This window comes from Crassostrea angulata, chromosome 6 (genome assembly GCF_025612915.1).
Source record: "Crassostrea angulata isolate pt1a10 chromosome 6, ASM2561291v2, whole genome shotgun sequence".
NCBI classification, from domain to species: Eukaryota; Metazoa; Mollusca; class Bivalvia; order Ostreida; family Ostreidae; genus Magallana; species Magallana angulata.
Genome location: NC_069116.1, coordinates 19,433,140 through 19,457,934, shown reverse-complemented (window position 1 = coordinate 19,457,934; position 24,795 = coordinate 19,433,140). Strand labels below are relative to the sequence as shown.

General features: G+C 32.2%; 1 protein-coding gene across 1 annotated transcript; it reads right to left on the bottom strand.

Moving 5' to 3' along the window:
- Window positions 1-5,532: 5,532 nt before the first annotated feature.
- On the bottom strand, window positions 5,533-21,812 carry LOC128189472 (uncharacterized). Its single transcript, XM_052861097.1, has 14 exons — window positions 21,678-21,812; window positions 19,769-19,955; window positions 19,499-19,656; window positions 16,994-17,509; window positions 16,682-16,879; window positions 16,401-16,574; window positions 13,814-13,955; window positions 13,540-13,658; window positions 13,314-13,448; window positions 12,519-12,615; window positions 10,323-10,378; window positions 8,684-10,099; window positions 7,121-7,363; window positions 5,533-6,769 (listed from the first exon to the last, which is right to left on the bottom strand). The coding sequence occupies exons 1-14, from the start codon at window positions 21,754-21,756 to the stop codon at window positions 6,474-6,476; spliced, it is 3,816 nt and encodes a 1,271-aa protein (XP_052717057.1). The 5' UTR covers window positions 21,757-21,812; the 3' UTR covers window positions 5,533-6,473.
- Window positions 21,813-24,795: the final 2,983 nt, after the last annotated feature.

Sequence of the window (24,795 nt, the reverse complement as noted above, 5' to 3'; positions counted from 1 at the left end):
GTACAAAATCATCATGATTAATTAAAAGTAAGTAGGTCTTGTCAATTAGAATGAATCGGCAGGTGGCTAGTGTGGCACGATAAAGACCTTCCTCTTGTCTGTGGTTAATTAATTATTTACATTGTAAATATTTACTGACAGGTGTGTATACCTGAGCATACTGTGACCTAGTTTTCGACCTGAAACTAGATCTTACCTGCTAAATTTTCTCGAGAGTTGGAAAACTTCATCATAAGGCTTGTGTCTTTATTTCAAAATGGAAATAATTTATGTATATTTTGATACGGTAAAAATCACATTATATAGATTATATCTACTCACTGACAAATGATTAGCTGCAATTCTATTCGGGCAAGAACCTAGTAAGTTGCTAGAACTTGTGTTCAAACACACTGTATATAATAGATACAATAAAATATGTTCAAACTGCCAAATGTAAGAACAAAAAAGACCCAGGAAATATTTTAATTTACTCAACACAACAAAATAGATAGTTTTTATTTTGTTTTGTTTTTTATAAATTTCATGACACTTTTTAATACATCAAAAGTATTTTATTTCACGTTTACCAAGTTAATAAAATGTATGTTTCACCATTTATTTTTTTTTCGCTTACTGAATCAAAAACGCTGAAAGCATGTCAATTATAGCTATAATTGTATTAATCCTTTTGATGAATATTTTGAGACAGTGGAGAACTCGATTTTCAATGTATCAGAAGTCAGTAGTGACATACAATGATATTGGATTCGAGAAAAAAAGAGTAAGAGAAAAATGTTATCTAGCTGCAAAAGAATTATAATAATTTCAAGGAAACTTTAATATAAGAATGTATTGCCGATCTAGCGGAAATATTTAAGGTTGAATAATCACTGAGGCATAATGTCGTAGCATTGTAAAGATTACTTCGTTACATATCCTCTCTTTTTAAAAGGTCAAAGACAAAAGGTTCCATATTTCCTCCTCGTTAACAAAACTGAAACTACAAATTATGATATCATTCCGAATTCTAATACACCTATTGAATTTCATTTTTATAGTAAATAAATTATTTCATCATATGAACAAATGATGATATTCTGATAATCTTACAGCTGACTGGATTATATCCTTTCTTTATAACTTTCTTTATAAGTATAACTTGAAAATAACCCAATACAAATCAAATCAGTTTTACCTGTACTTTAGAATGTGCCAAAATACATTTATCCTGCGATTAACGTCTTTACGGGAAAAGAAATATTATTTAAATAGATGTATCAAACATCAAAATGCGTGTTAGCATAGATGAGTTATAAGGTATATATCACGTTTTATCTGTAAGATACACCCCCACTTCTCTATATAATGTATGTTTGTGCCTCACTAGGTAAAGCAAATCCCTGTAATATCTTAAAAGCGTGTTGCTGAAACATCCAGACTACTTTTAAGCATATGTCCAAGATAGAATTCAACAGAAAAATAACATATTGATACTTATTATGCTTATACATTAACCAAGCTTATTTAAATTAGTTAATGGTAGCTTATTTCTGTTGTACTAATGTTTATAGTTTAGTATTATGCAATGTTTTATGGTCACTCTCTCCATCGTTTCCAACATGTTTTCATTAATTTTCAACCACACATTTGAAGAATTAGCTCAAATGATATAATTGCATTCTACAATATATCTAAAAAGACATCATTTGATTCAAATATTTACATGATATTTTTATGATTTTATTCATTTAATTATTTTTTAAATGCATGCAAATAGCTTTTCACAACCTTCGCCAAATGACCAGTATTTTTCTTATTACAATTATGCAAATTTCAGGATCTTATAATAATTTTCGCTCATTTTTGTACTACTAATCAATCTAATCACACTGTCCGATTCAGGAAATTTTGAAATCGAAAACAAACTAATAAAGCACATGCTCTGATTAGAGAAAGCGGAAGTTGTCATTTTTGATTTACGATATCAGAGTTTTTGCTTTCTATCAAAAATTAAAGACGAAACGCAAAAATAATCAATATAAATTATATCAATACTTGATAAAACCTCATTAAAAACTCAATTGAATGACAGGATTGTAAATTTAAATTTTTTTCACAAAACCTATTAAATGTAGACCTAATTCATACATTTTCAACCTTCTTCAGTTTGAGGTATATCGAATCAATATTTAAATTATTATTTTTGTCGGAATTTATTGAGCTGCTGATTTGAAAATCCAGAAAAGTGACCCGCAATATACTAAAGCGGTGATGTCGATTATAAGATCTACTGTCAAGGCTGCTACTTCGAAGATTGAAATATTTTGTGATAAAGGTCTGTTTCTTTTCATAATAATCTTTCTGTTGATACCTAACAACCAATTATAAACATGCGATTTACATATTTTGCATCTACAATGTAAGTTGTAAAAAGAGACACGGACTACCCCATATGACTGGCCGTGTAGTTTTCCTCAATTCATCGAGTTTTATATTTAAAGTAAATGGGCAAAAATGTAAAAGTCAAATCATCTAATCCTTATTTTTCTTATCAGTGAGCGGAAATTTAAGACTAAAAATATTAATTTGATCTTTATTTTATCAAATGAAAAAAAAATTGTGATAGTTATTAGTTATAAGACTAAAACACAACAAAATATCTATAGTCTTCTTGTTTCATGGCGCTGATGAATGAATGATAAAACACAAGTAAAAATCCAGGTAAAATCTTTGACTGAAAGCAGACTATAATTGCAATCACAACACAATTCACACCTATTGTTCTATACCCAATTATCAAATGTGTGCAAAACGGGAACACACCATTCAGACCATACACACGACGGGTTGTGAAGAGTTACCAAACAGGTGTCCGTGGAAAGGTGTGAATAACGGCATCTCGAGTACACCTGTTCAGACGTCCAAATATACACACAGTTAGTTGTAAATTACAGTGACACCTAACAAGACAGACAATAACACCTGTTGTGTATAGAATCCAAGATGAAAGACAATGTTGTGTATCTGATCAGCTTCCGTACATCGCGCGAGTGATTTTTTCATGTGAAATCACGAGGCCATTACCAGCTATACGGAAATAAAGTTGATAGTATGAAATGCGGGTATATTTTTAGTACATGTACAATGCTTGAATATAATTCAACAGAAGTTTGTACATGTATCTATCTATAATCTATAATATAAAAGTGATTTTTTGTTTATTTATTGCTACACAAATAGCTGAAGTCCAAATTATTCGAGTCACCGGTAATATGGGGTTGTTATTTACTAGAGCACATCAACATGTTTTTTTTTAAAAAAAAGCATGATCTGAAATGTTTTCATTTCTCATTTTTAATTGGTTTAAAGTAAGGCTGTAAATTAATTAATAAATCAGAAGGTGTTTTCAAATAACAGAAAATAAGACGTTTCAGCTCCCGACATTTTAATCGGATCGTCAGTTACAACATCACGTGTGTTAAGAAAAAAAACACGATGAATTAAATTGATTTGAATTTCTATTATGTATCAATTGATTATTAAATATATTTGGTGAATTTTTTTCAATTTATTTAAGAACAAATGAATTAAAAGGTACCCATTACGTCGAGTTTTCAGATCACAAAAAAATGAATTTCACGTTGTCAGCCCCGACATTTTTCTGAGTCCGTGCAACTTAAGTCGACATTCTATTTTTTAATAATGAAAAGGATATATATGTTTCAACCCTTGTTTAGCCATAATTTATTTATTTCTAAACATACGCTATTTCTATCAACGTCTCAGGTAACAATATCCACGGAGTAACACAGTGGCCACGGAGTAACACGGGCGGCCACGGTGCGACACCGTGCTTTTTCTTGAATTTTCTAATACACATACACGGTGTCACACCGTGTACATGGTGCGACACAGACCGTTTTCGGCACAGACCGGTGTCGGGATACTGGTGAGCTGTACTGTACATCGTATTTGCAAAAATTTTAAAATGTATTATTTTGATCATGTAGATACCGTTAACGTTTTAAGTCGAGTGTATGGTTCAATTATATCAAATGTTGATAACTGTGTTTTAATCAAAAAACATAACATATACTATAACTTATGAAAAATCAGTTCATATTTTTTTTATATTTAGTTATTATACGAGGGTTACCTAATTTCTCAATAGGAGAGAATATCAATATGCAAAGGTGATCATGAATTGATATAATAAATTTGGATGAAGTCAATTAGCAAATGTATGTGAATTTCTCTCGTCTTATCTATTATATGTAGTATTATTTTACATGTAAAGTTTGGTTTTTTTGCATTTCTGCAGGCATTTACCAGATTGTTAAAGTCTATAAAAAGTTGAGACAAAGCAAAGCTCATCTATGGACACAGACAGACGGTAACATATTAGTTGGATTTTTTAAAATTATGTATTTACTTAATTGTGCTGCTTTTTATTATCTTTTTTGTGGTGGAGGGGTAATGAATTTTTGTATTTTCTTTATTATCTTCTTTTAATGTTTATTTTTTTCCCAAAATTAAAATCTCTGTAATACTAATATAAATAAAGAAAGACATGCAATTAACCATAAGTTTTGTTAGCATTGTTTGCGTTTACGTTTTTTTTCCCTTCATAACTTCCCGCATAAAGTTATATTAGACGGCAATAACGCATTGCAGTATATCCAATAAAAAAAAAAACGTCATTCTATATCATACATATGCATAACCAGATGAATTTGTATCATTGCCTTTCATATGGAATAAACAACATATCATTTTTTTTTATCTTGTTTTAATTCAATGGCAATTTATATCTTCAGTCATTTAGGGTATTCTCTTTTTACAACTTGGTTCACAACTATGGGCTTCTACAGTCCTAATACCCCTATCATTCTTAAAAATTGGGAAGTTTTTTTTTTCCGACCAATAATTTAATACTCATTGAAAAAACTCAATCATGCATTGCGTTGTTAAAGTAATTAAAGAAATGTATCGTGGAAAAATAAGTACGCAGTTTTTAGACTAATGGAAAAACACAGAAGATCTTCTCCAACATTGAAATAAATAAATGTTCCGTTGTGTAATATACCACAACACGGAAGTTTCTCTTATGCAAACTTCCTCTATTTGCTTTCCTGCTAGTCGTGACTTTCAAAGTACGCACAACATTTCACTCTGTCACTTCTTTCATAATCAAACAAGATTGTGTTTGTCATGTCACTGTTACAATTGTTAGTTAGTCATTTATGTGAAAAGCTGTTTATATATTAATTAAATTCTGTTTCTTTTCATGTAAATAATTGTGTTTAAAATGTCTACTTAAATTCATGAATGTCTAGATGTAAAAAAAACCAAAACCACTTTTGCAGCGTTAGTCAATAAACTTCTTGATCCAAAGGCATTTCAATAAAATGTTCTGTGAGCGGAATAAAACATTTTATTAATATGCAAAAATGTGATTTGAGAGATAATGCCAAGGTTTCCTTTGCCCTGAATTAGCCTGTGGCCGTAGTTTCAGGACAAACAAATGGAGAAATGTATAGGTCTCTTGATAAACACAAAACATTTTCTTTTTTGTGAAAGAAATATCAGTTAAATCAATGTTTCTCATTTTAAAGAATAAATAAATTTCAATTTCACATTAGGAACCATCTCGTTGTCCACTGGCAATTATCAAGGTTTGTGGGAACTGTATATCTAAAAAATTAATACATTTAGTATTTCCTGCTTTAAAAGGGTCATAGAAAAACATTCAGATGCCCTGATTTTCTCATAATTATGGCATAGTTGCAGAGTCAAAATCTTTTCCTGTATAGAACAAGAAACCGCCTCAAAAAACAAATTTGCCCTTTTTAAAGAAATTTAGGCCACTTGTTCCATAACTAGGGATGCAGTAATTTATAACAATCATTCCATCAGTTTGTCGAGATGGTGGATACTTGATTATTGTACATGTAAGTATTATTCATAGAATATAAATTAAAATTATTTTTTATATATTGAATATATTTAGTTACAAAAACCAAGATATGTAAACGTAAGTATATCTGAGAATGCATGTTTATGTATTTTTTCAGAGAAAAAGTTTTATGTGAATATAGAAAGCTTAAAGAGAACATATCAGTCTGATTTTGCCAAGATTAGTGACCACTTCGTTTATAATAAACTTGTGTATACCATTTTAACGTGAATAATTTAATGCATAAATCTATATTAACATATCATTTCGAAGATAGGCGAGCACGCATAATATTTATATTATCAAATATAAAGATTTGTGTACATTTTTCCATAAAACCATCTTTGGAAATGTAACATCTCATTCTCATTCGTTCAGCATCTGTATGGATATTTAAGTAGAATTTCTGTACTCACTGTACTAAAAAGCAATCAAGGGTTTATATGAAAGCATGAGGACTCACGGAGATAGCTGTTTAATAAAACCTGGATTTTGATTAATTTCAAACTTTGAATGATTGTCTATGTGTTCACCTTTACGTCTTTTCTTCGATTTTGCCTATGTTTTGCTCGGTTTCAGAAACAACTGTTTCATTGTCCGTGTCGCTCGATTCCAAACTAGAACTGTCATCCCCAGGCAATGATTCCTTTGGGGTCACTGGTGAGGCCACCTTACAGTAAGTATCTTCATTTGAGTATGCCAGAGAAAACTCCTTTTCAATCTCACAAGGTATAAAACCCTGGGGTGTGCTGTCAATCAGTGTTTCGTCTGTATTTTTCCCAGGTGACTTCCTTTGATATGAATATATTTCGTCCTTTGTTTCTTCATTTTCTGAAATAAAAACGGGCTTTTTACATCCAAATCAAAAAGATACCAGTTTCCAGAAATAAATTTTACAAATGCTCGTTAATTTTGTAGTTGTTATGGTTATTTACGTACAATATATAGTATCATATTTTGATATAATCATTAGCCAAGAACTAATGTATCCTTGTAAATTTAACTTTCACGAAATTCAGAAAATTAAAGCCCATGTATAGTAATGATCACTGTAATAAATTGGATCAAAGAATTCAATTGAAAACAAAGCCAAAAGAATTAAAATACTTTTCTAAACATTCTTCGGAGGGGAAGGGGTAATAAAATGTAATATTTATTAAAAGTATATTTCCGAATATTTACCCGTTGATTTGTTTTCTTTCTTCACCGCAGTAACAGTAGGTTCTGTGGAGTTTATCTTTCCATCTTTGTCTTTTCCCATGGCAAGTCTTCTAATAGATTTCTGTAAATACTTTCTGTGGTAGACGATGTCATTATCGCTATCATCATTGTCTGGTACAAATATTGAAGATCTTGCATCCTGCTTGTTGAAAGTCACCTCGTCATCAAAATCATCGTTGTTTGATATATTTCTCAGCTTGGAATCTAGTTAAAAACATACGGTGGTTTTATTTCAAATCCAAAATAAGTTTATGATCAACTGAAAAGACACTATGGAATATCAACTGAGATTTTTTTGCATCAGCTTTTAAATTTTCGAAGGATGTGATAATGAATAAATATAGAATGGCTCTCGGAATGCAGTTATTCTAAAATGGAAACATACCTGGTAATTATTTTCTATTATTAAACTTCCAATCATTTTTATATATTTTTTTATGTTGAAATTATTTTCGATCAAATAATTTCTTTTAGTTTCGTGCTACTTAGTAAAGCATGCACAGGTTAATACTACACAAATATTGACTGGGGTTGAGGGCAACTTTTTTTGATTATGTTAGCCCCCGACGCGAAGCGGAGGGCAATGTATCCGTACCAAGGGGGCTAATATAATCAATGTTGCCCGAAAACTAAGTGAACATTTGTTTGGTTATATGAAGAAACAAACAAAAAAATTAGAAAGGATTTGAAAACAGATCGCCCTAATTTTCTCAGCTAAATCGAATTCAATTTTGCGCACAGTTCATTTCCAAAATATAGACGGCATCAAACGGTCACTGGTGATATTCCGCCGCCCGTAGGAATTCAGTTACAGATGTTATACCTGATTTTACATCACAGTAATTCGCAAATCCTTATATCCGTTATGATAGCAAACCGTCGCATTGCGCGTCGATTGTTAACTACGCGTCGGGCAATATTTCGTCCCTCGGGGGCTAATATAATCAATGTTGCCCCCAACCCCAGTCAATACTTGTATAATATTGACCGGTCAATATTTTTCGGACGTGCTGATATTACAATAATTGATTATTCGTCTATATAGAGCTATATAGTGAGAATGTACTACTGAATATAACAAATATACTTATACACCGACTCCAACTCTTCCTCAGGAATTCTTAGTTTAGCTTTATCGAGATTTTTCAAGACTGTTGCTTGACTTGACGCATATAATGTTAAATTAAGAAATATAATTTTGATATACTCTGTTACTTTTCCTTTTCTCCTTTAAGTAGTGTCCTAAAGCTGCGAAGGCACTTAGATTGTTTACCTGAGCGAAACAACCGAATTCTCTTTTCTAGTGGAAATTTTTTTTTAGATCTGTTGCTATGTGAATTTATCATAACTTATCAGATTTAAATAATTTTCTAAAAAGTATAAAATATATCCGATATTGACTCCTGGCACAACATAAATTGAAGAGATTGTCAAAAGCAATTTTTGCTTTAAAAAACTTCGTCCATAGCGACTAGGAAAGGTACAAAGACATCTTGTAATAATGGAAGCTAAAGTGCTTATTACCATTTGGGCTGTCAACAGCATTGAAGGTACTTTGTCTAGAACTACCAAATCTTTCTGTGGAAGTGAGACCATCAGTTTCTTTCTCAGATTGTTTATCTGAACTGTCGCTTCTTGGTTGACATCTCCTCTGGAAAACAATATCGTCATTATCTTCCAACCCATCTTTTTCTGTGAAACTCCTGCACTTTCTTCTATCCTTATAGACAAGATAGTCTTCAAAGTTTTCATTATGAATCGTTTTCATCATTTGCATGTCTGATAACGACGCTTTAGTTTTCCAAAGGAGCTGTGGTGGCTGCATGCTTTGAAAGGGAGGTTGTGGTGGGACATTTCGATTCTGTCCAAAATGTTCTTGTTTGGGTAACTCTAAGTTGTTCTTGCCTTGCCTACTAGATGAAATAGAAAACTCTCGATTCTTCTTTGGTCTATCGATTGTGTTGTGAAAAGCATGATTTTTCTTTTCATGTGGAATACTACGAGCATTGTTTCTGGAATAGTCAAAATCTAATACACAATCAAACTGGTCTTCTTTGCTGCTGGGTTTTGGTTTAAAACGATGGAAAAGTAACTCTGAATTTGTATGGGATATATCTTGGTCATAGAAATCTTCTTGACTGCTATTTGCAACATTTTTTACTTTTAATTTTAACGACTGGTTTCCGCAAATGTCTGCAGGGTGACAGTATTTCTCGGTTTCTGCATTAATATTGCTCATATTTCTCTCTTCAAACACTTGCTCATCCGCTAAATCTGTGGGAAGCTCAGCAGTTGGATACCTACGAATAGTATTTTTTGAAGGAGTCAATGATTTGTGAATCAATTTAAACCCTCCCATATCCGAGGATCCCAAATTACTTCCACCAGTCAGAGGAGAACTCATGTTCTCATATTCTCCATTATTAGTCTTAACTTCCACAATAGATTTTCCTTCGCCTTTCTTTTGGTTTTCTGTTTTGCGAGTACTCTCTGGGAAGTTGGCATACAGAGGCTTACCGTCTACAGGATAATTTTCATAAACGTTAACTTGCATGGGCGATGTATAGTAGTCAGCATTACTATTAGGACTGGTGTACCACTTTTTAATTTCCTCCGAGGTTGACGGATATAGTTGACCCCTTCGTTGGCTTGACCCTGAATTAGCGATAGGTTGTCTAGTGTACGAGTATTTAGACTGTTCTGGATTTGCTGGTGACAAGATTTCATCATAATGTCTATCTTCTGGCTGTTTTACTGATTGTCTTTTGTATGAAACGTTCGTTTTTCTGGTCTTTACTGGGGACATCAATTGTTCAATGTCCTTTGCGTCAATTTCCTTCAGTGAGTCGTCACCGCTCACAACACTCGTGTTTTGTTTGCTTTTCTTTTCAACTTTTGATTTTTTCTTCGATTTTGAATTGCTCTTTGATAGTATTTGGTCTGTAATTTAAAGAAAAAAATTGTAAAGAACAGTCCTGAATAAAGTTAAAATTACCACTTAATTTACATCAAAATTTTAAATAGCTGATTTTAAAAAGTTTAAATAAAACAATTTTTGGGTTATTTACAGGCCATATTCGCAAGTCAAAATCTACTTCGCGATCAAGGAAAAAAGTGATTCAACGGGCAATTTTGTTCTACGTTCAAAGAGATATTAACATACTTTTCTCGGTCCAATTTCGTGGTTTGTCTTCAATGGGTTTGCATTGTTTCTTCTTCCTTTAAAATAATATTCCAGTATTTGAATAAAAACTTATAGTATATTATTTGTCAAGATAAACAGATGGAGCTAACAAACAAATGCGGTTAGTTGAAATTCCTTTTAAAGTACATCTAAATGCATGACTTGTTTACGATTGTAAACAATCGTCATTGCAGCATGTCCTCATTTGGCAATGTAATTATTCATCCACATGCTTCAACACATTCTTAAGATTTAAGTTTCATGCTTTTTTATTTGTTAAATGACTTTTTTGCAAAAACATTCTATTTCAAGAGGTGCATAATTATATGTTTAAAAAGGAAAGATAAGCATTAGTCACAACGTAAATTCAAATAATCATCAAAATTAAAAAAAAAATCAAATTTCGTATGTACATTTAAGGAAGGAGTCTTCTCGTTATCAAATACACTTCTTATGATAAGAAATTCATAAAATTTGGACACAGTCAAACGGGTCATATTACCAAATGATTCTATCAGTTTAATAAAATTTGACCTTTATGTTTTCGCATAAAGGTAAGGTCAAGGTCACTACCTTTTTCCTCAACGTAAAGGATGATAATTTTAAATAAGTGTAGCTCTTTGTACTTCTGTAGACATTTGTTTAAGATTTGAAGATTCTATTCTTCAATGAAATTATAGAATAACAGAATGTCTATCAGCTTATACTACTAGATTGGAATTAATATTTATACTAAAATTGATATTGCTTAGCCCGCATTTCCTCTAATTTTCTGAAATTTTGAAGAAATTTTGATTATTTTTATATGCTTCCAATGATAAAATTTCTGATTCTTATGTATTATGAAGACTTTTTATAAAGATATAAATTGACAGAAAAGCTAATATATTGACCATTTAATAAGAGAGAAAAACTGATTTTAGTGTTTTTTTTCCCATAAAAATCGATCTATAGAATGGGCGCTTTAAAAAGCTTATAAGTTATAAAGATGTAATTTTATTGGCAAATAATTTAATTCTGGTTGTAACACGCTTTCTGATTGGTTGAGAAATTTATTTTATATCGTATAAAGAATGTTGCCTACGTCATAGTAAGACAAACGTCAAAAACGTATCAATCCGCCTGACGTTACGTTTGAATTTTGTACAATTTGATGTCATTTTATAGATCAAATGACCGTTTTTATCAACTATTGATAGCAAATAAATTAAATTATAAAGAATGAATTCAATATTTTTTAGTTTTATACGATATAAAATGGTTTGGAACAGTTTACGCTTTTTTATAAACCGCTTTGCGGTTTATAAAAAAGCGTAAACTGTTCCAAACCATTTTATATCGTATAAAACTAAAAAATATTGAATTCATTCTTTATAATTTAATTTATTTGCTATCGCGGTTTATAAAAAAGCGTAAACTGTTCCAAACCATTTTATATCGTATAAAACTAAAAAATATTGAATTCATTCCTTAAATCATATTTTAAAAACATATTCTGAAACCCAAGTATCATAACATTTGTTCACATTGGTAAAAAAAATCCAACATTAATGTTATTGATTTTAAAATCCTAAAACAGACACATTAATCTGCAACAATTCTGAATTGCGAAACGTGATATATTCCTACGCCAATATGACGCCAAAAATATAGTCCTTGTTAGATTCTAAACATTTATTACTTTTTCTATGCCAAGTTGTATGATAATAAAAAAATAGAAAAAAATATTATTTTAATTTTCCTTCATCTTAATTTAATGAACAGTTAATCAAATTTACGTTTTACAAGTCGGAAACCGGAAAAGACTCCTTCCTTAATCAATCTTTTTTTTTTAAATCAGATTCAACTTTGCGCCCTGAGATAGATTCTATTTTTGTTCTCCTTTAAAGCATAATATGTCAATCATTCTGCCATATAGCATGCGGCAAACATTAATTGTAAATTAATTGACAATATCGTGTAATACACCATTGGCATTGTAGTTTCCATCGTTCATGTAATATTTGCTGTTTTCCAAGGAAACCCTACTTAAATTTCTCTTCTGTTCAACAGTGATTAATGAAGGAAATCAAGGAATTAAATGGCTAGATTTTAATATATGTTTAATTTTTTAACATTTCCAAAACCCTTGTATATAAATCTTTTCTTTGATCAAAAATAAAAATAAGATCATACTTGAGGCTTATAGAAGCTATTATTATCATGCACGTCATCATTAGCACTCCAGCACAGATGGGTATCACAATCAGAAATCTTTTCAACTGTTTCAATTCTGCAAAACAAGCCAACCAAAATTGGAATTATTTACTCAACATTTGATCAATAACCTTTAAATAACTAAATAAAATATTTTTGACGATTAAATTTTGTTCATCTTCATTTTTCAAACAATATTCAGACCATAAGGAATTTTTTATATTATCATGTGTTTTATTAAAGGGGCGTGGTCACGATTTTGGTCAAAAATTATTTTCCGATTTTAATATTTACAATGCTTCAGAGAGGCATTTTTAATAGACAACCGGAATTTGAGTGTCATTAGTTGAGTTATAAACGAGTTACAGAGCTTGACATTCTTCGCCATGTAAATAAAGCGTTTGTTTACATTTTGAACGTTGAAGTAAAGACTTTAGGTTTTAACCTAAAACGAATGTGTTAAACGTTAGGAATTGTTTATTTATGCCTAGAATAGATAAAAAGATAGTCAACAAGCTGGAAAAAGATTTTTTACTTTTAAATTGAACCTATGGAAACAAAAACAGGGCACGAGCCTTGTTTACATGACAAAGAATTGTGAGCCCTGTGTCTTGCTTGTAACTCTACGAACGACTCTCAAATTTCATTTGATCATCAGAAATGCATTTTTAAAGCATTGTAAATAATAAAAACCAGAAAAATAGAATTTGACCAAAATCGTGAACATGCCCCTTTAAAGACTGATTTTTGGTCAATGAATCAAAAGGGACACACCTTCCTCACAAAAACTTCCACGAAAACCGTAAGGACACGTACACACAAAGGAACTTGGTTTGGATATTATTTCATATTTCTGTTCAATGCACGTGCCGCCATTTTTGCACGGGTCATCTTCGCAGGTCATTACCACTGGAAGAAATAAACATATTTATTGGTGGATTTTAAGGCACCGTTATTTAAACTATAAAAGCAAATATATTACAGCATAGAAAAAACATACTTATTTGGGCACTTCCTATGATGTTTCCATCGGAAATTGGAATTATACAATAATATGTCCCTTCGTCTTCCCGATGCGCGTGTTTGATATGTAGTTGGCCATCCTTGGTAACCGATATTCTAAAATAAACAAGACCTAAATTCAGCTTGGGAAAGGGTTAGTACTACTGTTATTCATCGTTCTACGTGAATTTCGGTTTCAATTTTGTTTAATAACTTTATAAAGGGATTTAAGTGTCACTGATGCAGAATAATTGGACTACATGTTTGCTAACCTTCCAGCGTGCTTGCCCGGTCTGTATCGCTTGCCGTGAGGACTGACCCAGTACAACGACTTGTAGACTATATTGTCATCGGTCTTACAAGACAAAGTGGTACTGCTTCCTTGAAACTGCTTGTACTCAGCTTTTTCTGATCCTACAAGAAATAGTAGGATTTACTCGAAAAATAAAGTTACATTTTAAAAAGGATAGTATAATTTCATGAACAAAAATTAATTTCCTTCATGAATCCACACAGCGTGATTCATAAAAGATATTATTCAAGTTTTATAAATACCTGGCTGTTTGTAATAAAACGGAATCGGACATACTCATTTAGTTGAAAATTAGCTAACCACTCATTGAAAGGAATATTAACTTAAGAAAGTATCAGAATACATGTATATACATTTCATGTATCTAACTTTTTAGTGTGTCAGCGAAAGTGCGCAGCATTTTGTTTAGCAATATCATTTCATATACATGTACCAAGTGCATTAGAGTTATTATTTCTAAATTAAGCATATTGCTTATCCTGTATTCTGAAAGATTTATCGGGAACTTTCGTTTAAGTACAGAAAAGGGAAAACCTTGAAAACCGAAGAGTGCAAAAATACACAGCTAAAGACAGTGCAATTAGAGTACGCTCGTAACATGCCATCGACCTCATGAGTATCAGAGAAAACTAACTGAATTCCCTCTCTCCCCAAGCAAAATCTCAGTTTTCTAAAATTGTTGTTAAACGTAAAGTGGCATCGAATTTTAGAAGAAAAAATGTGACCGAACTGTACTATATATTGTTGATTTTTATTTTAAATAAATTTTATCGGTTGTTCTTTCTTTAAGTTTATTTAATCGAAATAAAGTGAGTACTACATACATTAAAAACCATTATAGTTCAAATATAGAGTGACGGCGCCTCATTAGTTGAAGGGCCTACAATCAAGAGAGTCCAGTATTCATTCACTTCGTCTAACATATCCAGGCTGGAGGTTTGGTTTTTTGGAGGGTGTGGGGTGGGGTTGAGCTTTATTCAAATCAAAGTACTGAAGTACTGACGGGAGTTGATTTTATCGATTATCATTTATTTTAAAATCAACTTATCTGGCATGGCAATTAGTTTCTTTGAATTACGCACCTTTTTATTATATGAATTTTAGACTTTTCCGACAAGAATTTCGAGAAACCCCATATGAATCATGTCGTGTAATATTTAAAGATAGATTTCAAACTTTGTATCAGTATTCGAAACAATTCTAAAAATCTTATGGATCCAAGCACTATTGATATCGATCTCTAGTCTCGTTCAACCAGACGCTCGGCTGTCTCCGTTAATTTCAAGCAAGCAAGAGAGCCTTTCTGCTTGTCGCAGATTTACGGAGACAGCCGAGCGTTCGGTTGAACGACGCTATATTTAACTCTGGCGTAGGAATACATGAGACTATAAAAATATCTTAGTTGTTCGTATTATATAAAATCTAACTATTTTCAAAGTGTTTATTGATAAGTTTCCTTGCAAAACAATGCTTCAGCATACATTACTTTGAATTTTTTCTATTATTTTCAAGAGCTAAGTCTTGTCAGCGGTGATGATTTGTGCTTAGGTCCAAACACTGTTTCACTTTCGGTTTGTCGGAGAGTTGATTAAAATCAACTCCCAAAACTAAATTAAAAAATTAAAAATTTTAAGGCAGGCTGCAATCAGGATTTGATCCTGGCCTGTATTTAGCGATGACTTTTATGTTTTTATTTAGCCCCCCTCCCCCCTCTTTTATTTACTCAGTTCTAAGCTCGATAAGCGCTTCAGATCACCTGTTATCCATCTGCCTATCGGTCCGACCGTTCGTCCATCCGTATATTAACATTTTGATTTATTATCTAGAACCCCTGGTCATATTTCGACCAAACCTGACATTAAACATCTTCTAAGTGAACTATATTGTGTGGCCGCTTATCCAAAAATGGGGTATAATGAGGGGTTCAAAGTTGTTATGTTAAATGATATGTTATTTTCCTACGAACGCCTTATGGTAGATATGTCCCGGAAAAAGTGTTAATTTACTTAGAAATAAACATGTACAGTTCTGGGGAAGCTTAAAAACCATATCACTACAATATCAGTGATACATAAAATTGCTCTTGCAAGGATCCAAATGTATAGTGTATGTTTAACTTAGGTGCGCGATTAGGCCCGTGGCTGGTGATTTGAGGAATGTAAAAAGTATTACATTAAAAGTTAAAATTTTAAAGATTTATTGGTAGGTTTGCGAGCTTTCCCGACAATTAAAAAACGACATTTGGTACTTTTGTGAAACACTGTTAAACATTGTTAAATTGTTTAAAATTTGATTGAACCCCTTTTCAATAAAACCAACACCATTTATTAAAGGGATGATGTAGCTAAAAATATAATCTCTAATGTACAGAAACGATTTTGTGATCATGTAACGCTGAAATATAACAACGACAGACTGTATACAAATTAATTTTTGACTACATACTGGGATTTTTAATTTTCAGTCTAAATGGTTGTAATTAGTGCTCATTAGAATTGCTTCCGGCAGAAGTGTCGCCTTCAATCATGACACGAAAGAATACAAACCACACGCAGCTGTGATACAGGAACGAGTAGACTTGCTGCTTCCCTCACATTTGACAATCGTATCGGCGTGGCGGAACTCGTGTTTCGTTGATTTGCATTTCCGGTAGCGTTGTTCTTTTCCAAGACCACACGTAACTGAACACAGGCTCCACTGGCCCCAGGATGCCCACACCCCTAAACAATGAAGTAGTATCATTTAAAAATCAATGATTATTAATAACTAAATGTTTAACTATCAAACATAAACGATACATAATAATTTATGCTTGCACACTACCCACCCTTAACGACAGTGGGTCCAGTAGGCTTTGGGGGCTTTGGTTTCGGGGCACAGGGGCATTTCCTGACCTCTGAACTATGACCTTTACATGCTTTGTAAGTATCTTCATTTACAAAACACGTTCTGCTACGAGTGCTGTATTTCTTTCTCTTGCATTCCTTGGAACATGGACTCCAGTTTCCCCACGAAGACCAATAAGCTGGTGAAATAACAATTTTGTTTAAAAGAAAACAAATCGTAATTTAACAGTTGTACATATTCACTTCGAAGGAAATAAATGAAAATGGTTTTAAATGACACAAATCTTTGATACCCTGTGTGAACATCTTTGGGTGTATTCTGTGCCCCGTTGAGTTCATATTCTTCAGAAGTGTCCAGATCTTTGAGGTCATGTTATGCAAATGGTAGTCGATCTGTTTTCTGTCGTATTGGGGATTAGCTTGTGCTTGAAGTAAAATGCTCTTGGCCATGGTTTGAACGATTCGGGTGAGTCTAGAGAGATACTCGGAAGTCACGTTTTCCTTCATCAGTAATGTCTTCAAACTATTTCGAAATGCCTCTCTGTATGGTTCCGTTGACGACTGTGCAAGCATCGAAATTTTGGACACTCCGTTCGGAGTATTGGTCCTACCAATAGGAATCCACCGATTTGACGTTATTGGTTTTTTATTCTTTTTGTTTGCAATATACTTATGGAGAAAGATTCGAACTTTTAGTTGAAGTTTTTTCTTTGTGCCTGCATCGTTCTGCGTTATTGAATTTGATGACGTTAAGTATCTCATCACTTTTATTGCGTCAGCGATCTGTATCTTCTGTCTATCAACAAGGTCTAAATGCAAAAAAAAAAACAAAAACAATTCAAATCAATAAAATTAATAAGTATTTTGGAAACTGCTCCACTACAAATATTTTCAAGTTTTCTATTTAAGAGAATTTATTACACAATATATTTTAAGCCGTGGTTAAGTTTACATTCAGAAAATGGTCAAGCAATTCGAATACATCTCAAATTCCTATCACAAAATGACATAATTTGTTTGATCAATAAGATTAATAGATTAACAGATTATATATACATTGTGAAACTCTCTAGCGTAGTAGTTTGGACTAAATTAAATTCTGCTCTACAATAATAGATATTTTTATGAAGAGATAACATAAAACCATTTAAGTTCTTAAGATCAATTCTATGTAAGAAGCAATGATTTTTAAAAAGGTCTGGCCACGCATAGTAACTGATTTTCTTTATACTTTACACATAGACATACCTACGAGTAAAATGCTAAAAGACACTAATAGTTGGGTCCTTGAGGTAACCGTTGCCATGGTAACCGAGACTTAAGATGGAAAAATAGCAAAACTTACCTACTTTAAAGTCATATTAGAAGGTTTTGCCCACTAATTTAAACTATCAAAGACATTAAACACTCTGTTCAATTGTCAATTCTGATTTCATAGAAGAAAACTGATGGAAAAACCAATACTTTTAAAATGTTACCATGGAAACCATTAGAATATTTTGAAATTGGTCGTTTGTGTTTTTTTATAAGCTGAAATGATAAATTATTTATTTTTTATATCCTTATCAATGCCCATGCAATATGCATTTTGTTTATGAAAATTGACAACCGTTGCTATGACAACAAGGCCAAGACACAGAAAAACTGAAAAATTGAAGATGATTTTGATATGCTGTAATTCCTTATTTTACAAATTTTTTACAACTTTTTTTTTGTTGGGACTTGTAGAAATATGCCTAAGCTTTTATTGTATACCACAAAAAACTTTGTAATTCAACACAGAAGTGTTGTTGCTAAGGAAACTAAAGTTAAGTAGAAAATCACACCAAAAATCTTACTTTTTGAAAAGTCCATAGCAACGGCAATATTTTTTTACAATTGCCAGATTTTTTCAAGTTGCTTTCAAGTTCAGGACTTACTTGATATTTTCTAATCCATTCATACAAGTTATCTATACTTTTTATGCGAATAATACCCATTCAAATATGCCTCAAAATAATAGAATATACCTTATTTTTTAGCTTGTTACCATAGCAATGGTTCTTAATTTTTATTTATTAATTCTTAATTGCACGACCATAATAGTGTATACCAAAAAGTTAAAGATTTGCATTTTTAAATCAAATTAGATGAAGAAATCATATTTTGAAATTTCTCTTTAGTTACCATGGAAACACCTTAAATATATGTGTTTTTCCAAATGACATATTCTACCCTAGAGGCCCTAAGTTGTGCACATTACTTTCAATATGTTCTCAAATAAGCATTAAAATGTCATTTTTACATCTTTGCTCTCTGTTACCAAGGCAACGGGGCCACATAGGAACAAATCAATAGTGTTAGCCTTTTTTACTCATCAAAGTCTATCAAATTGTAAAGTATGAGGAAAATCTGTGACTATGCGTGGCCTTCGAATTTTGATTCTTACATAGAATTGATCTTAAAAGACTGGTCACGCAATATAGATTTGAAATGCATGAGGCCGTACATGTACGTTATTGGTGCGTTATGAGGCACTGAGGGTTAAGGAGCCTCCGACACCGTAATTTATGTCTTGTATTTTCATGTTATAAAAAACGAATACCGGTCCTATTACTGTAAATATCATTTTTTTTTAAATATAAATATAATTGTAAAAATGATTTGCAAATATATACTGCACTTACAAAAAAAATCGAAGGGTTAAATACTAGGATTTAGATCTAAGTAATGTGAAAATTCCACTATAAATTGATAATGATTCAACAGTACAGAGGATTCCAAGTATATAAAAAATGGCCTGAATGAGGGTGTGTTACCTATGATAGTGGACAGTGACTTTTTGCTAAAGATAATTGGCACAAAAATGGAACGCCTGGTAGGTTTCTGTTCAGAGTTGAAAATAAAAATGCGAGCTTCCAATAAGAATCGCTTGCTGCGTAGCTTGGAGTCTTTGACGGTACACTCTTCTTTATTCCTACATTGGGAAGAAGAGAAACGTTTTAATAACTTTTATAGATATACTTGTAACACCAAAGCTTTACTTTTCATGCAATTCGTTCGTCAGACGAAGGGAAATAAAAAGTCACCGGCAATTCAGGAGAATCCGTCTTCCCCCGCTCCGAACGAACCAGTAGATGCGAAAGAATCTTCTTGCGATACATGTTCTGATGTTGAGGCTAGCTTTGTACTCCCTCTGCGGGTAAACATAGTTGTTCTGACAACGAGGCTGGACCACTGTTATAGTAGTACACCCAGTGCTTCTCTTTACTGGACCTTTAAGAAAACTCTTTGGGATTAAAATTGTTAGTGTTTTTTCATGCAAGTATGTGTATTGTGAGTGGTAAAATATTCAATCAATTTCAATCAATTTTTTTTTTAAAACGCCCTTATCCGGTTGGTTCATTTTGTCATGTAACAAGGCAAATGCATACTATATATTTAAATGTACGTAATATATAACGTATGCACGTTATAAAGTAGGAATATATTTTTTTCTTGTGAGAAAATCAATACTTGTCATGCCCTACCATTCCTGAAGTCTCGTGTTTATTGAAGACTCATTTGTAAGTTTTGGAATTTTAAACACAGCATTGGTATATTTTTTGGAGCTTTACTCTATAGATATCATTTACAATATATGCAGGCCGGAAAATCTTACTTTGGATTTGTTTATACCATAATTTTTTTTTAAAAGAAGACTGATAGATATATATTGATATTGTGCACAAACAACATATCAATCTACTTCCTTTCAAAATTGGTTAAAATGTGGCTTTAAATAATTAATAAAAATGTTAGTTTTCAATAAAATATCGAGTACATTAAAATGAAAAAAAAATCAACATACGTTTGGCACCTGCAAACAACAATATACATAAAGTGTACTGTGCGTGTACCGTGTGTTTGTTTCCAATATTTACATTTTCTAGTTTCTTTGTCTGTGATAACACTTCGAATCGATTTTGTACTACATGGTCAAATAAATTCAAATGACGTATTTTTTGGGGCGCCAGTGGGGTTTGCATACATAATATTTTGATTTTTTAATCGTACAATTGCTGAAAATTATATAAATATAAGTAATAAGGAATCATTCTTTGAATATAATGAGGTAATAATTTCGGTCGGGGCGTGATCAAATCTATCATAACGAACTTTATTGGATTTGACCCGCCCTTAACAAAATAATCACATGACATCATAATACTCAAAGAATGATTTCATTGTTCCTTAAATATATCATTGTATGCGCGGATGATGGATCTGTAGATGGGGCCAGGGGTTCAACCCCCCCCCCCCCCCCCAAAAAAAAATAATAATATAAACTTACTCCACATATCACATATCAAAGTTACCCGAAAAATTGTCTTGTGACACCCCCTCCCCGGGAAAAAAATTCTGGATCCGCTGCGCACATGCCAAATCAGATTTTGCAAACATTTATGAACATCCTAGGGCTTAAAAGTATATGCATTCATTAGTATGATAAAATCCCAAGGGTTTTGTTTTGAAACGTTTAAACGCCAGTTGAATGTTTATTTTATGATTCGGAAAAAAAAATAAAGTATACGGGGATTTCCATTGAAAACGGCATGAGAGACGGAGAGCACTCGGATAATAATGTTTTAAAAAATGTTGGGTGTTACGAGAACTTTCAAATAAAAGAGTTTTACTTTATACTAAGAATCCCCGCAAGAAAGTTTTCAGGTAAAAACGGACATTTCAAATAGGAAAGGACTTTCTTCCCTGACGTTATGTACATGTCTCGATTTCAATTGTTCTTCATTGACATGAATTCTTTTTTTTTTTTTTGCAGATCTTAATAAATATCCCAAATAATTTGTAACACATGAAACCAAGAATTACAAAAGACCTATACGCTAGAGTCTGGTACACATTGTATTTGTGTTTATTTATGAACAAACATCAACTAAAATTTAAAAATCTAAAGAATTTGATTGAAAATGATTGTCTAGCAAGATTTAAACTACTTACATTGATTTATTCTGCTAAAATGAACTTCTTCAAAGGTAAGGAATATCAGGAACACTATAACTAATGAGAAAACTTTCATTTTCCAGTTGTATTCTATTCATTAAATCCATAAAAGCAAACAACGGCCATATTTGCACAACAAAGGCACGTCATTAATCGGAGTATATGACGTCATAAAGAAGACCTCGGAACTTAGCGCACCGAAATTTTATTTATAAAAATTATAGGCTATTCAAAATTGTACTATAAAATTGATATTTTATACGTACAAGTTCATTTGTTGATATCAATATCTACATTTAAGCTTTTTAAAAGACTGTATAGCATAAAAAATGCACGATCTAAACAAAAGGCTCATGGGCGACACCGCTCGCCTGAGCAACCGTGACTTTTGCATTTAGGCCTATAAACTGTACTTTCACAAATTGAAGCATTTTACATGCATTTCATATAAATTTAAGAAATAAGGAATCATTCTTTGAGCATTATGAAGAAATGATTTTGATTGGGCGTCATCAAATCCAATATCATACGTTTTCAAATTTGATTCGTTGTGTTCACTTGGAAAGCAAATATTTTGTGTCGAACCGAAATCCGGCAAGAGTAGTTATTTTTACTCATTGATGTAACAAATAGCAAGACACTATAAATTAAATGCTACAAAATGCTAAATGAAAAACAGCTGAAGCGGAGACAAAAGATATTAATGGCAAATTCTAGCTACTCCTAAGTATAATAGAAAACCACGGCATCAGATATCACACTGCTCAAGGTTATCGGCTATTTTGTTATCGGATATTCGGTGCAAGGAAAGCTGAATGCTTTTATGCATGGGTGAGTCTAATGCAACGACAAAGGTGTACTTTAGCAAACAAAGTTTGTGATTTTTAGCAGATAAATGATTATTCTTTCAACAGCAAAATGCACGAACCAAATCTCGTGGTTTATTAATCGTAAACTGTCCCAACCCATTTTATATTGTATAAAACTAATAAATACTGAATTCATTCCTTAAATTACATAAATATACACACGCATAACTTAAAGATTATCATAATGTTTTCTTCATAATGCACACATTGTAGACGCATGTTTGAAATAGTTCATAAAAAATAGTATTTTTACAATTTGGATTTTCCTTCACCTATAAGGATGCTTAGTTAAAATTGACCAAGTGGTTCTAGAGAACAAGTCGAGAATGTGTTAAATACAGACGGACAGACAGGCGGACGGGTGGATGATCGATGTCTAACTTGAATCTTCGATTCGACTCAGGTAACCCTAAATTCATACAGACTCTATATGGCTAGTAGGAAAAAGGCAAATCTTGAAATTTTAAACCAATTGATCGTTTTAATTTTGTTTGTGTCAATCTGTGAAAAATCGAAACATTTTTTTTAAATAGATGACAGTGATGTTTATGTCATAAAAATCAACTTTGCTTTGGTCCAGAGTCTGTAAATATTTATATACATGTTCAGTAGTTCTGGAATTCTTTAATTAAAAACCTAAAAGACGTGTCACCATATACGCGAGATTCCGATAGGGAGTTCCACAGAACTCAGTAACTTCAGCAGATGGTTTTACCTGAGGACACATATCATGAGACACTGAACAAATACCAGACAAAACAGAAGAATGGCGCTTGTTTTAATCAACATCGTCCTACTACATTTCACTGTTATAAGCTGAAGGGAAAAAAATCTAAATTTATTCCTTAAGGAAACGCAAACCAGACGACAGACATTTCTATGTAGGGATTCGAAGGAGGCTACTGTTTCCAGTAAAGGGGATATGGGGTGAAAAGTTTATATTTTTGTAAAATATCTGTATCAAAAGTTAATTCTAAATTGTTCGGGTATGCCCTCCCACCCCCAACTTGATCTGTACAAGCTGGTGCACGTCAAAGTTAAAGTACATGTATATAGCTTGCTGCTTGAAGGACAGCTCTGATATATGTCACGTGTGAAATAAGTATTCGTTTTGATTAACAACGCACGCTCTCTATGGCTCGCGGACAATGTCGCTCGCCGGAATATATTGTTGGAAAAAAAAATAATTTTAATATGTTTGCAAAAATCTTATCTTATACACATGTTAACTATTTTGTTATGGAATAATTCTAAAAATTTTATTTCACAATATGTTTACAAAAAATTATTTGCCTAATGAGCATGGTTGTGAAACTTATATTAAAAAATGTGCAATTACTATCTATTTCATTGAAATTGCGCCACCGGTGTTAGTCAACATTAGCTTGCGTTTGAGAAACAACAATGACCAAGCTGACAAACATGTATCACAAAACTTAACTCTATGACATTTAGAAGCCACTGCATAAATCTTGCTGTATTTCAGCGTAAATTTTCTGACAGTCAGCATACCCGCAAAGTACCTAGTATTCTATTTATTTATCTAATTTTAATTTTTTAAGCATTTTTAAAAATTCCTGTTATCTTTTTTTTAGGGGGGGGGGTCTTTTCGTTTTGTTTCTTTTATTTAGCTAACGCGAATCGATGGCTCAATTAAGTATTTCAAGTCAAATTTTGTCTTCTGTAATCTTTGTCTGCAGCGTCAATGATTTTTTTTATCTTCTGTGAAACCACGGAGCTTCTATCAAATGAAGAAACAGGAGACGTTAGGAAATGAGGAAAAGATTGGAAATCGGGTTGGGAATTATAAAAATTCCTCTTGCCATGAACTGAATTACTAGTACCTTATATAATATAATGGTTGATAAAGTTCACTAAAACCAGAGAGAGAGAGAGAGAGAGAGAGAGAGAGAGAGAGAGAATAATGGAGAATTTAATACGTTAACGCTGGGTTGACAAAGTTGCAACAAGTGTAAGAGCATCATTTTATTAGTTTAAAGTAGAAACACTCTGAAGAAATTGAAAAAATGTCACACTATACAGTTAAATATTGTTGCTAGTTTAATGTAGTGGGTTCCTTTTGTAACACTCTTTATTTTCATTGCTTTGTTTTATTTTTTTTATTTTTTTTATCATCTCTTCTTCGTTCCTTTTTCCTTTTCCGTAAATTAAAGCGCATCGTGAACCCCACTACTAGAGCCTAAAGGCCATTGTGAAATTTTTGGTTTAATTGTATACCGGAATAT